This window comes from Oreochromis aureus, linkage group 17, assembly GCF_013358895.1.
Source record: "Oreochromis aureus strain Israel breed Guangdong linkage group 17, ZZ_aureus, whole genome shotgun sequence".
Lineage (NCBI taxonomy): Eukaryota > Metazoa > Chordata > Actinopteri > Cichliformes > Cichlidae > Oreochromis > Oreochromis aureus.
The window spans coordinates 11,980,393-11,995,309 of record NC_052958.1 but is presented as its reverse complement, the minus strand read 5'-3'; the positions used below and the strand labels follow the sequence as shown (position 1 = coordinate 11,995,309).

Sequence of the window (14,917 nt, the reverse complement as noted above, 5' to 3'; positions counted from 1 at the left end):
ATTCCTGCACCATTGCCAAATGTCAGAGTGGCCAATGCTGCCAATACTGGCATTAAACACACTCGGCGCCTCACCAGTTACGTCTTCCTAGTACTGACTGGGACCACCTTTTTTCCTATAGAGCTGCCTAAATACTTCATGGCAGGAAACTTTCCTCAGAGATTTCCTCCATATTGACATGACAGCATCTCAAAGTTGCTGCACATCAATGACTCCAACCTCCTCTTCCAGCACATCCCAAAGGTGCTCTGCTGCACTGAGATGTGGTGATTTTTGAGGCCATGTCAGTACATTGTACTCATTTTCATGTTCAAGAAACCAGTTTGAGATTATTTTAAGCTTTGTGACACGGTGTGTTATCCTGTTGCAAGCAGCCATCAGAAGATGGCAACATTGTGGTCATAAAGGGATGGACATGCCCGGCAACACTACTCAGGTAAGGTGTTTAAGGTGCCCTTAAATGATGCTCAGTTGATACTAAAGAGGCAAGGAGTTTGCCAATAAAACGTCCACCGCAGCATTACGTCACAACCACCACAAGCCTGAACTGGCAAGGCAGGATGGATCCATGCTTTCATGTTTATGCCAAGATCATTCAAAGCTTTTCCGGTGTGGTCATCTGCTGCTGTAGACCATCTACTTCATGGTTCAACATGTTGGGCATTCAGAGATGCTCTTCTGCATACTTTAGTTTACCAGGTAATTATTTGACTTGCCGTTGCCTTCCTATCAGCTAGTGAATTCCACTCACTGGATATTTTCTCTTTTTCACATCAATCTGTAAATCCTACAGAGTTGTGTTAATGAGCAGCTGAACATCTGTACCTAACAAAGTGACCATTGAATGTTTTGCCTTAGCCACCATTGTCTTAATAAACAAATTCCGTTGCTTTGTTTTGTTTTTGGACAGATTTTCAGACTACAAGTGTTCACAATTGAAAAGTCACTCTTGCTTAACTTGGTAAGAGCTGTGTCTCTTATTTTGAGTGTTTTCTACAAATAACTGCTGTGTTTGTGGACAATGACAATAACGGGCTGTAATGAGTGGCATTTTTGCAACAGTTGGAGACTATATTAATTAAATTAATTGCAGTAATCGAGTCCTGTTTGACAGTTGGTTTGTTTATCTGGCAAATACAGAGATGAAGAGTATTGTGAGTACTGTGAGCAATGTACAATGGCAGCTTTGTGAAGAAATGTTCGGAGACAGCTCTTTCTGCTCCAACAACGCCAGGCATGACCTTTCTTTGCTGAAGTAAAGAACTGAAGAGTATGGTTAACCTCATGCAATAATAGGAAAACATTTTAATAAATCTTTGCATTTAAAAAAAAAAATATATATATATATATATAAATCCCAGGGACTGCAAATAGAAATGAGCTAATAGTTAAATCTGGTACAGTGCATCTTTGCTCTTAGGAGAGAAAACACAGTCCTCTGAAATGAAAATATAAAAACCATGGGTGCCTGAAGAGGTTTTTGTCTTCCTCTCTCCTTTAAAAAATGTACAAGTAAATGCGTTTCTCTTAAAAAGGTTTAACAGATGTACCAAAGGGACCCCTTCATGCATATATCCACATCCAGTACACAGAACATGACATGCACTTAAAAAATATTTGACATACATACATTTTATATGTAAAATATATTAAAATACAACATGCCAAAGCAAATATTTCAATATGATAAAAACACATAAAGGAGAAGAAGTGAAAAATAAAATTATTAAGAGATTAAAATACCTAAAAATGTCAAAATAAAACGTTTTTTATTTAAAAATTAAATAAAAACAACAATGATAATAATAACAACAAGATTATTATTTTATTATTATTATTATTATTATTATGTAATCCTCAATATAATAATAAAATTATTTCACTTTACTTCATTTTATATAATATAATTTTATATGATAATAAAATGATATAAAATCAATGTAAAAGACAAAAAGAAAACAGTCTTGCTGGATCAAATTTCACATTTTTGAGATCTTGTTCAGTCAATAAATGTCGTCAGAAACGATAAAATGCTGTTGCACATCCAGACCAGCAGGTGGCACTGTGCTTTTCTCCTGCAGTCTATTGTCAGCCCATCAAAGATCGTGTATAATAACGACTCAGATGATGACGGCTTACTTAAGTGGCTTACTTAAGTGTTGACTGACAACAACCACAACCAACTAAGCTACTCGCTTCAGTCTCTTTCCTCGTGTAAGTAGCGGCAGAGTGAGACCTCTGTGTATTTATTCTATCTTCAAAAAGCGTCGCCTTATTCCGCTCGGCAGGAATTTCCTCCGCAGTAATGGATCCCAAACACGGGGCGAAGGTCTGCTGAAGACGGGTTACAGTGTTTGTGTGAGTACAGCAACCTGCAGCAGCGTCGGTCTCGTAGAAGTAAAACCGAGCACACGATCCGTCTGGTGGAAGGTTGGAGTTGTAATGACTTATCGATCATTTATAGATAACTGACAGCGGGTTTGTCTCCTTTAATGAGTTGCACAGTGATAAATTACTGTTGCAGTGCAGGCAGGGGGAAGACATGGCCTTTCCTCCCTCCTTGCATCTGCGACATGACCTGTGTGAACGTGTGCATCGATGCGAATCTTGCAGGTTTCTTGTCCAACGTGTTGTTGCTCATGCGTCTATCTCTCACAGGCAGGAATGCGACTCCCCCCCCGGCTAAGTTCAAGATGAGAGAGTGGTGGATTCATGTGGGTTTGATCTGCATCCCTCTGGTGGCCGTGTACCTGCACATCCCGCCCCCTCAGCTGTCCACTGCGCTGCAGAAGTGGCACGGTGCTGGGAAGGTCTTCCACTTCAGAGGCTTTAAAATCTTCTATAGAGGTAACATGTCAGTCTTAGTGCTACCAGAACATGCCAGTCAAGCAAAAATATGTCTTTGATCTGTGGTCTCTTCTCAGACTCTCTCGGTGCTTTGGGAAGCTCAGATGTCATCATTCTACTCCATGGCTTCCCCACCTCCAGCTATGACTGGAGCAAGGTGCCCATCTCTCTGCACATGCCCAGTGGATAAACAAATGGAGAAGTGTAAGGGTGTGTTTGGGACCCCCACCTATCCTTTCTTTTTCCCCCTCTTCTCATACAGATCTGGGATCCGCTCACACAACGATTCCATCGTGTGATTGCGCTGGACTTCCTCGGTTTTGGCTTCAGTGATAAACCGGTGGGTGAAAGCTAGACACAGAAAATCCATCATTATACATCGACTGATTAAAACGTGTCTAACATGTGTTTTTACTGTGCTGTAATGTACCAGCGGCCCCATAAGTACTCCATCTTTGAGCAGGCCAGTGTGGTGGAAGCCCTGGTGGCCCACTTGGGTCTGAGCAACCAGCGAGTGAACCTGGTGTCCCACGACTATGGAGACACCGTGGCCCTGGAGCTGCTTTATAGGTTGGTGGTGTTTTCATGCAGGCTGCCAAAACGGTGTAAACATAAACTGCTAACCTGCTCTGGTTTTTCCTCTGTCCTTCTTCCAAACTAGGAGTGACCAAAATCGCACAGGTCGTCTGACTTTAAACAGCCTGTGTCTTTCCAATGGAGGTACAGTGCACTCTGTTATCCTTGGCATTAGTATAAACAGAAGCTGCAGCTCAGATTTTCTGTTTGTTTTACATAACATTTAAAGTGAATATGTTAAGCTTTTTACAAAATCTATCCATTCAATGCTCTTTGTTTATCTGAAGTCGGGTTGCGGTGGCAGCAGACTCCTGAACCGTACTTTCCAGTTACTTCTGGAGGATTTCGAGGTGTTCCCAGACCAGATGACACACATAATCTCTCTAATCTTCTAGGTTTACCCGGGGTGTCCTCCCAGTTGTCTGTGCCTGGAAAACCTCCAAAGGGAGGTTGCCAGGAGGCATCCATACCAGATGCCCAAACCACCTCAGCGGGCTCATTTTGCCACGCAAGAGCAGCGGCTCTACTCCAAGATCCCTCTGGGTATCTGAGCTCCTCAAACTGTCTGCAGAGGAAACTAAGCTATTTGTATTCGTGACCTTACTCTTTTGGTCATTACTCAGATTTTATGACCATAGGATTGGGACATAGATGGACAGGTAGATCGGAAACCTTGGACAATTGGAGGTAGACGGTCCAACACCCACTGAAAACATGCTTGGTTTTGTGCCAAGGACGTGGACACAGCTCTCACTTTGGTTATACAAGGACCTGATGGCCCGTAGCAGTGGGCTCAGAACCCCTTATTGCTGCAGTACACCACACAGATGCCCACAGAGAACCTGGTCATTACATAATTGACACTGGTGTCTTGTCTTGGTCCCTTTTTCATTGGTGACAGGAGATTGGTTGTTGCAGTGGCCACAAATACTCTGCAGGGAGCTTCTAGGTAGACCAGCCGAGTTGCTCTGCCTTGGTTTCCATATCTGTGCTTTTCAGCCTTCAGTCTGCATCTTCCAGTCCTGGGCAGCATTTATGAGGGGAGCTTCCACCCTTACAGATTGTTTTGCTAGACACTGTCTTGGGTGGTTATAAGGGCAGACGAGAGCGAGAGCATTGCTGCCAGAATGATCGCCAGTTGATGTAGCTCCTGATATTTGAGCGTTAATAATGCACGTCATTCCAGATGTTGTTCCGACGTGAAAGTCACAAGCGCTGCTGACACTTTTCTTCCTGACAGGATTGTTCCCAGAAACGCACCACCCACGGCTGCTGCAGATGGTGAGTCACGATTGTTTGCTTCATCCTGCTTTTTCCAGCCCATGTTACTAAATAAGCTGAGGAGGATGGAGTGAAATTTAAGGGGAGCTGTTTGAGTGGTAAACTTATCCTAGAGACATTTCTGTCCTCGTTTCTGTCCTCCAAAAGCTTCTGAAGGACTCGAGTTTTCTGGCTCCGATTCTGACGCGCCTCACCAACTTTGTGATCTTTCAAAAAGGGTAAGAGAGCCTGAGCCCTTTAGCACCAGAGTTAGAGATGGAGCCCTGCATTAGGACATTACATATTTGGATAATGGACTTTCATTTGTTTCCTCACCGGCAGGATAGGAGAGGTGTTCGGCCCATACACGCAGCCCACAGATGCTGAGTTTTGGGACATGTGGACGGGGTTACGCTACAATGATGGCAACTTAGTTTTGGACAGGTGCGTGTGCCTGTTTGGTCATTTGGCCTTTATAACCTGCTCGCTCACTTCTAACTTTGCCACTCTGTCTCCGCAGTATTCTGCAATACATCAACCAGAGACTGAAACACAGAGAGCGCTGGGTGGGAGCGCTCACTTCCACATATGTCCCACGTACGTTCACTGTTGCGTCACACATCCCTGTGTGTGTGTGTGTGTGTGTGTGTGTGTGTGTTAATAAATCAGAGGGCGGCTTTTGTGTGGGCCAAACAATTTCTTAAGGTGTCAGCAGCCTCAGGCAGAGAGCTGCTGATGCTAAGCTGCTTAGTCCATCTGTGATTGGAAGCTCAGTGCGTGTGTGTGGCATAGAGCTCATGAGAAATGCAACATCTTGGGAGAAATAACTCCAGTATATGCCTTTTAATTTAACCTCACTCCTGTACCACTCCTCCATTTCTCAGTGTTCCTCTGTCCATTTTTTTCCCTCGCTCACCGTCTTCCTTGTGTGTTTCAGTGCACATGATCTACGGACCCCTGGACCCCGTCAACCCCCACCCCCAGTTCATCCGTCTTTACCAGTGAGTGCCCCTTCATCTGTTTCTTTAACCCCCACATCCTCCAATCCAGATTATCCATAATGCCCCTGATCCATCCGGGAATCTCATTTACCTCAGTGCACCTTGCAGTTGGGACTGCGAAAGCTTGCAGGACATTATGTTAAAGATGGAAGAAAACCATGTGCTGGTGACATTTAGGCAGCGCAGCGGATCAGGGAGTAGCTTCGGTTGCTTTGAAGGCTGTATTAATGTTTTAGTTTCTCCCCCCAAAAGTTAGAAAAATGTGCTAGACTTATCCTCTCATCAGAGCTGAGGATCAGTCACAAATGACTAGCTTTAAAGCTCTGTCTTTGTGTCCTCTATGTGGCATATTTCATTGAAACAGTCCGTGTTTTTTTTCGTTTCCTCAGGAAGCTGGTCCAGAGGTCAACAGTCACAATTTTGGACGAGCACATCAGTCACTACCCTCAGCTGGAAGATCCCACTGGCTTCTTAAATGCATATTTCAATTTTATTCACTCTTTCTGAAAGGAAACCAAATGCAACTGATTGTAAAACTATTGGATTAAATTGACAGACGCGTACGTGGTGCAAAGAGCTATCCTGATGATTGTACCCAGATGAAATGCTGCATCGGTCTTGAGATTTAAGCAAAGCTAATTTACCAGCACCAATCCCTGAAATGTTCATTACTACCATGGAAAATGGGGAATGCAGGCTAAAAATGATTGTATTTAAATAGGTGGAGGTGAGCAAGGGAGCAGGGTAATGTCAAGTAATTTGAAGTGGTGTTAGGGTGTGTCATTTGTGTCATATTTGTGGGACACTCTTGATTCCTTCCATTTTGTGTTGTCTGTCCTGCTATCAGCTGTGATGAATTTTTATATAATTTTCTATATTTCTGTCGATGTCAGCAAGTAAATGTCAATTTTTCTTCAAATAAAACTAGTTTTCTAAAAAAAACAAAGTATCTTGATTACTGACTGGAATAAATTAAGCAGCCAGAACTCTGACAGTCATGATTTATTGTAGATTTGACAGATAACAAAACATGAGGACCAGCAGAAAATATAAAGAAACAGCGAGAGAACACTTTTTAGTTTATACACTAGAAGTAATAAAACATACATGAAATATAATTTCAGATCCGCGAAGAACTAAGTGACGTTTCAGGTGGTTGAACAGGGATGAAAGGTCTTCTTGTCGCGTTGGCACAAAGCTGTATGACGACCATTTTAACCCACTGAAGCCAAGATGACATCGACGACGTTCTCGTCTCCGCTACGAACCGTCACCTGCATGGTGACGCCGTCAGCCAGCGCGAGCCGAGCCCGAACCAGCACGTCGTGACCTCCGCGAAACACACCTTAGGGTGAGAGAGGGAAAGTTTTTACTCACAAAATATTCACATATTTACAGTATTAATATTTGTTTTGCAAAAACATCTTTATAGATCAATTTGGAGTTAAACTTGCATACAGTGATCAATATCCTGATATCAGACACTCACCAGCAAGGAAGAGGACGTGTGAGTTCTTATTTTCAGGAACTTTGTCGGAGCGCTCACATGGCTGCATTCCCAGGAAGCTGATAATGTTACCCACCGCCTCTGCACACAAAAACACAAAGGTTTCACGACGGTGGTTTAGGTCAGTTTATCCTATACATGTTAATTAAAAAAGGTTATATTACAAAATGAACTTCTAATTGTCCGTACCATCTAGAGTTCGTACAGATGCAAGGGCAAAAGTTTCTTCCTTCTCAAATTCGTCTCCTACTTCGTCCCACGCTGCTCCGAAATTTGGTTTCAGAACCTTCTGGATGTGGTCTGCAACCGTTACCTCTAGATCCTCCAACTAAAGAAAGGCCCCCAAAACAAAGGAAGAGGTTTAGTTTGATGCTAAAACATGTTAACCGCCAACATTACCCCTCCGCCACCTCATACACACACACAATTTCAAAACCATCATTCACGATTTTCAGAAAACTTGACCCTTAAGATCGAGGTCACTGAGATTCAAACTTGTCCAAGATTTTTAGCAGATACACCTGTGGTATCGATTTGAAGCCTCATTTTCGCGTTATTGCATTCACAAACTTCGATGTCCACATCAGGCAGCGGGATAATAAAAATACTCCATCTGCCTTTTTACAGCTGAGGGGTAAAAATAAATAAAGTCACACAGTTGCTATTACATACCACATATTCATCGTCGTAACCGTCATCGTCAGGCTCTCCTGTGTTGGGGTCGCAGTCCCTCACCAGGTACTTCATAGTACAGCTGAACGTACAAGACACTGCAAACAAGCAGGAGGCATAAATCACCCAGACTTGGCATTTAAGCAGCAGTAGACACTTCGGGTGATGTCTGAATGTTCCTACCAGCTGTGGGGTCGTCATCGGGAAGCCGGATCAAAGTGTAACAAGAACCAGGCTGACTGTATGGGAGGCTTGGGGCGGGGACATACTGTACGACCTCATAGGCCTCCGAGGGCTCCATCTGCACTAACACCTAGAAGAAAGAATCCAACATTATATTCACATGTTTAATATGCTGATTTGCTTAAAAATATTATTAAACTTCAGATAATTGTGAAACAAAAGTGCGGTACCTTCTGCAGCAGCTGGTCGTTTAGAGTGTTCGTGCAGTCAAACTGGAACACCATGTGTCCGGCGAACGTGTGTTTGATGCAGCGCACCACATATTCGGTCTCAGCCTCCGTCAGCTGCACCGGCTCCGAAGACTTGAACAGCGGGCCGAGACCCTGGAATTCTGGGATGGCCGCAAGTTGTTCTGGCAATGGTGTAAACAAAAACAGATGTAAGACGAAGCAGGGATTTTATCAGCTACATCGAAATGACCTCAAAGGTGATCATCTCCGATCTCCGTCTCCGATCATCGCAAAACAACAGATGCTGTTCATTTACCCTGATAGATGTCCTGGCGTGATGGGGCCAACTTTTCTGGAAGCTTGCTTGTAGCGACTGGGGCGATTTCTGAGCGGACAAATAAAATTGTTCTTAAAGATCTGGTTCCTGAACATCAGAGTTTCTCGGTTACTAAGAAATAAACAAATCCCTGTGGTCGTACCCGTTTTCTGCTCTGTGATAGGAGCAGTGGCCAAAGGAACTGTCTTCATATCAAAAGGTTTCTCTGAGGGCTCCAAGGTGTACTGATGGAGGGACTTCTCCAAACCAGGAATGGAAACAGAAAGTCCTGAAACACACATACAAGGAGACTCAGCACATCACCTGCTGAGCGCTTGACAAACAAACTGCCTTGACGGCTCTTTTATTTTGAAAACCAACTGCAATTTACCATTAAAGATGTAGGCAGCATTCAGAGCCTTCTGCTTCTGCTGGAGCACGTTCATGTAGAAAGTAGCTCTGTCACGCACCTCATCATCACTGTCCATCATACACCTGTGCAAACAGAGCTGTGTTAAAAATTATACCGCACTGACACACAAAGAGTTTATCCACTGTGTACTTTCAAAAGTGCACACACGCGCACACACATACACTCAACAAACAAAACCAATGAATACCTCTGCAAAAGAACCAGGACACTTGGCAGCAGATCATCATTCTGAGCTCCAAATTTAGCCAAAGCGCTGACAGCAGCTAAAAGTGGGGCATGACACAAACAAATGTTTTATCTCGTTAGTAAATAGCCTAAAAAAAATTGGAAGAAAATTAACTAAAGCTGCCAAAATAAGAAGTATCAGCCTCTAGCTATGGATGTTACAGATGTGAAGTCAAACTTCTGGGGTGCATGCTCTCCTACTCGTCTCACCTGCACGGACTGCCTCGCTCTCCAGCACCACTCGGTTGAAAATAAAGCGAATGTACTTGGAGGGCTGCGGGGTGCGTGGGCCCTCTTTGCCCAGCAGGTGCAGGATCTTTGTGGCGAGCACAGTGTGCTCGCAGTCCTCGATAAACTCGCACAGATGGGCCAAGCCCGTCTCTTTGCTCTCAGGGTTCTCCTCGATGATGCTAATGATGCAGTCCACGATGGCCCGCTTGTACTCAAATCCACCCTGCAGGGAGAGAAGAGGTTTAAAAAACGTTTACAAAAAAATATTATTACAGTGATTCATTGTGGTGTGCAGATTCTATATCTGTTATTAAAAAAACAAAACAAAACAAAAAAACACACACACATTTTCTATACAGCATGTCACAAGAAAACTCAAAAAGTCAAATACCAAATGTAGACAATACTCGGTTACATAACTTACATCATCTCTGAGCATGTTGGACAAGAAGTTCATCATGACGCTGTGCTTCCTGGGATACTTCTGACAGAGAGCACTGATGGCCTGCACCACAACCACCTGAAATAAAAACACAGATTTAGGACATCAGAAAATAGAACAGAGGTCACGGGATTTGTTTTTAAGTGGGAGCAAAGCATTAAAACTCATTTTAAAAATTAATCTTTTTCCCCCCCCAAAAGAAGCTAAAATCCGGTTGTAATACCACAATGACACTTTTCATTTACAACCTGCATGTTTTCATGGCTGGTTTCCATAATATTGCGATTTTTTGTGTGGCAATATTATATCGATACAGGGACACCAAATATCGATGTGTTATTTTAGAAAACACAAATGCAAACTGAACTTCAATACTATGATAAAATCAACTGCTTATTTACTCCACCAGATGGTGCTGTTCAGTTTTTTTCTAGTGACCTTCAGTGTGGAGGAGGAAGTTGATAAAGATGGCGATATTGGAAAAAGAAAACAACAAAGCACAGCGAAAATTTAACCCAAAAGTATGAGCTTATTTTGGATTTTCTAACCAGGACAGGACAAAGGGCACTGATGGCATTTGAAAGCACCAGACAGCAGTAAAATTTTCTGGAACTACTACAAACATGAGGGGTCGTCTCACCTGCCACCATCCTGCGACAACGTTAGCAAGGAATGGCAAAGCCAGCAGAAACAATATATCTCAATATAACTTATATATACTCAGCATATTGCAGTTGTTTAAAACTGCAATAATATTGTATAGTGATTAAGGCATTGTGAAAATACTGTAGAACTTCGTGCCTGAGAATATTTATGTTCTCAGGCACACAGTTGTATGAGCACAGCGGCTCCTTCCACCAGCTAACTGTAAGAAAGTTGTCTTTAAGGATGTGGAGCTAAAGAAGAAAAAAAACAACAACAACTATGGAGTCAGAAATGTGCAAAACAACTAGCTTTAAGGAGAATCTCCCCACTGTCCACCATGCTACATGTATGGACTAGTACTTATATAGTACCTTCCTACTCAGTTCTTACTACTGCAAGTCTCATTTACTCCAACACACACTGATACAGCACTTTCATCTATCCCTAAGGGGGTTCAGTGTCTTTCCCAAGGACACTTCTATATGCAGACTGGAGAGGTCAGGAATTGCTCCGCAGACATTCTGATTGGTAGACAACCTGCTCTACCTCATGCACCACAGCTGCTCTGACCCACGTGCATTAAGACTTGCTGCTTAATCAAATTTAGAGTATTTAAAACAAAAGCGCCTGACCTTGAACTCATCTGAGATCTCTGAGACAAAAGAGGAGATCTGCTTCATGAGTCGATCCACGCTGCTTTCACTGCCAGTCTTGAGAAGAGTGGTGATGGCCAGCGTGGCAATGCTACGGTTAGAATCGGTGATCAGGTTCTCAAGGTCCAGGTTGCACGCAGTCACGGCTGATGGATGCTTCATGGCCACCTAGTGGACACAAAGGAAATATTAATGTAGTTATACTACATCCAGAGTTATGTTTTTATTTGTAATAGGTTATTTTTATGTTGCTATGATTAAACGACTCATGGTTGTTTCTGTATCAGTGTTTGGTACTTAAACCTTAAAAAACAAGCCATATTTTGGAGGAAGGGAGTGTGCAGCTGTACCTTATTGAGGGTCCTGACAGCAGCGTATCTCAGTGCAGCTTTAGGAGAGCTGCAGAAGAGCTGCAACACTGCAGGAAGACATACATTTAAAATGAGACTGATGCAGCAAGACAAAAATTGCTCATTTACAATATAAACTTGTCAGCACATTTATGAATAATATGTGAGTAAACTAGTAACCTGACACAGCAGGGGCCAGCTCCCTGGCAGTGCAGTTGGGCATATGGACAATAGCAGAAGCAGCCTCATACACCACCATCTCATTCTTGTTCCTCAAGCAGCTCTCGATGAAGTCAAACAAGGGGCTGTCATGACTGTAAACACAAGGATAAAACCCATGGCAACATGACATCAAGACTGCAATTTAGTGAGCCCACATATCTTTTGTGTATCAAGCTACTGCAGGTCTACTCACCCTCCCTCTGTCTCATCCAGCAGTTTGCTGGCAATCCGGATGAGCATGCAGTAGGCAAAGGGAGACTTGAGCCCAGACTTGGTGAACTTGTTGAGCATCTTGGTCACAGCGAGGCGGTCATTCTTCCTGAGGTGATACAACAGGCCCAGGGCGTGGTACTAGAGAACAGGACATAAATAAGCAGCCACTTTAAACTAATTTCTATTCAGGAATAATATTCAGTATTCTCAATATTAACTAAATGAAGCAAACCGCACTTGAAAGTATTAATTCTGTAGTTTTTCTTCTGTTCCTACCCACCTGGACCATGATGTTGTCACTGGAAGCAGCCTCCTGGGCTTCATTCACCCAGCGCTTCACCACATCGTAGCTCATCTTCACCATGTGCTGAACAATTGAAGTGGAAAGAACATTATTGTCCACCATGAAGGAAATGAATAACAAACTTTTATGTGCAGAAATGTCAGAAAAATCTCAAAAGAGACTTTTTCTGAGAATAACACTGAAAGAAATGAAAATGAGCCCAATTCATACCAGCGAGGAGACCAAAGCTGAACTGGACACACTGGGAACCTTGTCAACAATAGCCTGCTTCATGTATCTCTCAATAGCCTGCAGCATGGTCGTCTGTGGGAAAGACCGAAAAATTCAAAGATGCTTCAGTTTCTTACCTTAAAAACATGACATTAATTTCCTCTTCTGAACAGAAATTATGCAACACTCACATCTGTAATCCTGCAGAGAGCTCTGATGGCAGGTCCTCTGTATACATCCTCCTTCCCAGTCATGTCTTTGGTCAAGCTATGAAATACCAGACAAGAAATAAATAAAGACACTGGAATGCCAAAAGAAAAAGTACACTCTTGTAAAAATCATAATTTTCTTTGCAGTTCAAACAACTTTAAAATATTGCTCTCATCAGACTTTATACCATCAAACATTCCATTTTGCTAGTAATAATGGTTAAGAGGTGCACTGCTAGTACAACTATAAAACTGGTGTGCAAATACTTTTTGCTTATTTTTACTCTTCTGTTTTATTTGATAAATAAGAAATCAGTATGTACATAAATGTATACATAAAAGCCATTTAATGAACAAACCTGCTAGTGACAATGATGACATCCTCAGAGATGTTGGCCATCTCTTTGATAGTTAGGTAGCACATCCTCCTCAAAGTTTGCTAGAAGAGAAATAGCATAAACCTGAATTAATTAAAAAGAAATGCTTAGCCAGTTAATTAGAGATCAAATGAATAGGGGGACATCTTACATCATTGGACTGAAAGAGCCTGGTCATTGCAAAGAAAGCCTCAGTGGCCTCTGTGGTCCCAAAATGCTCTCCCTGTGTGAACAAAGATATGAGAATGAGAGAAGATGATGACATGAACTTAAAGCCACACAGACAGCATAGTTTGTCTACCTTTTTTTTTTTTTTTTACCTGGTTGAGGAGATAGATAATCTTGGTGAGAATGTGGAGGCATCTTCTTGGATTAATAGGAGTCTCGTTGAAGATGCGAGCCTGTAAATAAAAACACACTTTTTATTTTAGTACACTGAATACTCTTTTCTTTGGTCCGTTTTGTTTTTCTTTGTTTATTGTAAGCGAAGAACACGTTTTCAACAGCACTGATCTTAGGCTTTACCTCCTGCAAGACCGCACTCTTCTCCAGGTGCTGGAAAGGGTTTGAGCCACTTCCTAATGAGTTGAAATAGTTGTGTTAGAAAAATAATCCATTAAAATTTTACTGAACCTTATTCAAAGCAAACACATATATGAAGGGGGTAGAGAAGAAATGGGCAATGAGAAACCAATAAGATAGAATCAATCCTGCTTTATATTAATTTGATCTTCTTATTAGCGTATGTTAGCTTCTGGATATCTGCAAATATCCAAACAGTCTTCCTTAACGTCAACAGAAACTGGTACAACTTTCATTCATATAAGCTGGACTTGGGAGAGAAATGACAACATCCAGCTGACGATGCTAATATGGTCGGCTAACCCTGAACTAGAGAAAACCGATGTTTTAGTAGCTGTGGATTTAAATGCAACGTCAACTCAGTTTTTGACTCTCTCTTCAAACCACTATCTTAATCATACGCTTGTTTGCAAACCACATTTATCGCTCATTCGCCCTGACAGGTAGCGTAAACCTAGCTAGTGAGCTAACAGGCTAGCACCGCTTTAGCTTCCACAACATAAAGTCCAATCAAGACTATTTAAAATTAACAACCGTTTAAAATTACAATTCTGCAATCTTACCAGACTCCTCGTCTTTCTTATCAAATTTTTTAATCATTTTGAAAGCGTAAAGCCGACAGATGAAGCCAAAAGCAGCTCTCAATCTCGCAACAGATGAGAAGCTACTTCCACGTAGCCAAAGTGAAAACTGACGTCCGGTGGCAACGTCCACGTCGACGGAAGACACGTCAGAATATTTCCGCGTAAGGAGCGGCAGGGGGCGCTTCCTGACCATTGATCCTGACGATTACTCGAATTAAAAAGTCCCACAAAAACAATAGTCCATGCATAATAATCCTTGTCCCAACCACATTGCATGTAATGTATAATAATAAAAATAAGGTATAAACAAGTAAATCCAATTTTTGTTTTGATTTTGTTGACACATTTGTCTTTTAAGTGATTATAAACCAATCTATTAAAGATCACCATTAAAAAAAACCCCAGTAATTATGCACTGCAGGCTTTGTGCCATGACATTTGAGCAAAACCTATTTAGCTGACACAACTGGTAGACCAAACGTCAGTCCTTTTTCACGTTTGGTATTTTCACAGTCTTTTCTAAGTAGTTTGAGTGAGTTACTTTAACCAATGCAACCCTATTGCCTATAGAAGAGAAATGAATTTCAAAGTTGCCTTCCTCCATTTACACAGCTACATCTACCCTTGACTTTCACAAGGGTTTAA

General features: G+C 42.2%; 2 protein-coding genes across 4 annotated transcripts; one reads left to right on the top strand and one right to left on the bottom strand.

Moving 5' to 3' along the window:
- Positions 1-2,084: 2,084 nt before the first annotated feature.
- On the top strand, positions 2,085-6,630 carry mest. 3 transcript variants are annotated; one of them, XM_039601122.1, is made up of 12 exons: positions 2,085-2,214; positions 2,659-2,847; positions 2,925-3,004; positions 3,110-3,187; positions 3,281-3,417; positions 3,509-3,567; positions 4,664-4,704; positions 4,852-4,922; positions 5,026-5,127; positions 5,204-5,280; positions 5,621-5,684; positions 6,074-6,630. In XM_039601122.1, the coding sequence occupies exons 2-12, from the start codon at positions 2,694-2,696 to the stop codon at positions 6,189-6,191; spliced, it is 981 nt and encodes a 326-aa protein (XP_039457056.1). In that variant the 5' UTR covers positions 2,085-2,214; positions 2,659-2,693; the 3' UTR covers positions 6,192-6,630. The 3 variants fall into 3 exon arrangements, with proteins under 3 accessions (XP_039457056.1, XP_031582395.1, XP_031582396.1); XM_031726535.2 differs by lacking the exon at positions 2,085-2,214 and adding an exon at positions 2,230-2,358; XM_031726536.2 differs by lacking the exon at positions 2,085-2,214 and adding an exon at positions 2,267-2,430.
- A 38-nt stretch (positions 6,631-6,668) lies between these two features.
- Positions 6,669-14,399, bottom strand: copg2 (COPI coat complex subunit gamma 2). The gene is made up of 24 exons (XM_031726533.2): positions 14,252-14,399; positions 13,632-13,684; positions 13,427-13,507; positions 13,258-13,329; positions 13,089-13,168; positions 12,712-12,787; positions 12,521-12,613; positions 12,287-12,373; positions 11,987-12,144; positions 11,752-11,885; positions 11,572-11,639; positions 11,201-11,389; positions 9,906-10,001; positions 9,461-9,704; positions 9,213-9,288; positions 8,984-9,087; positions 8,756-8,881; positions 8,593-8,661; positions 8,277-8,458; positions 8,047-8,176; positions 7,864-7,961; positions 7,381-7,519; positions 7,174-7,272; positions 6,669-7,029 (listed from the first exon to the last, which is right to left on the bottom strand). The coding sequence occupies exons 1-24, from the start codon at positions 14,286-14,288 to the stop codon at positions 6,899-6,901; spliced, it is 2,622 nt and encodes an 873-aa protein (XP_031582393.1). The 5' UTR covers positions 14,289-14,399; the 3' UTR covers positions 6,669-6,898.
- Positions 14,400-14,917: the final 518 nt, after the last annotated feature.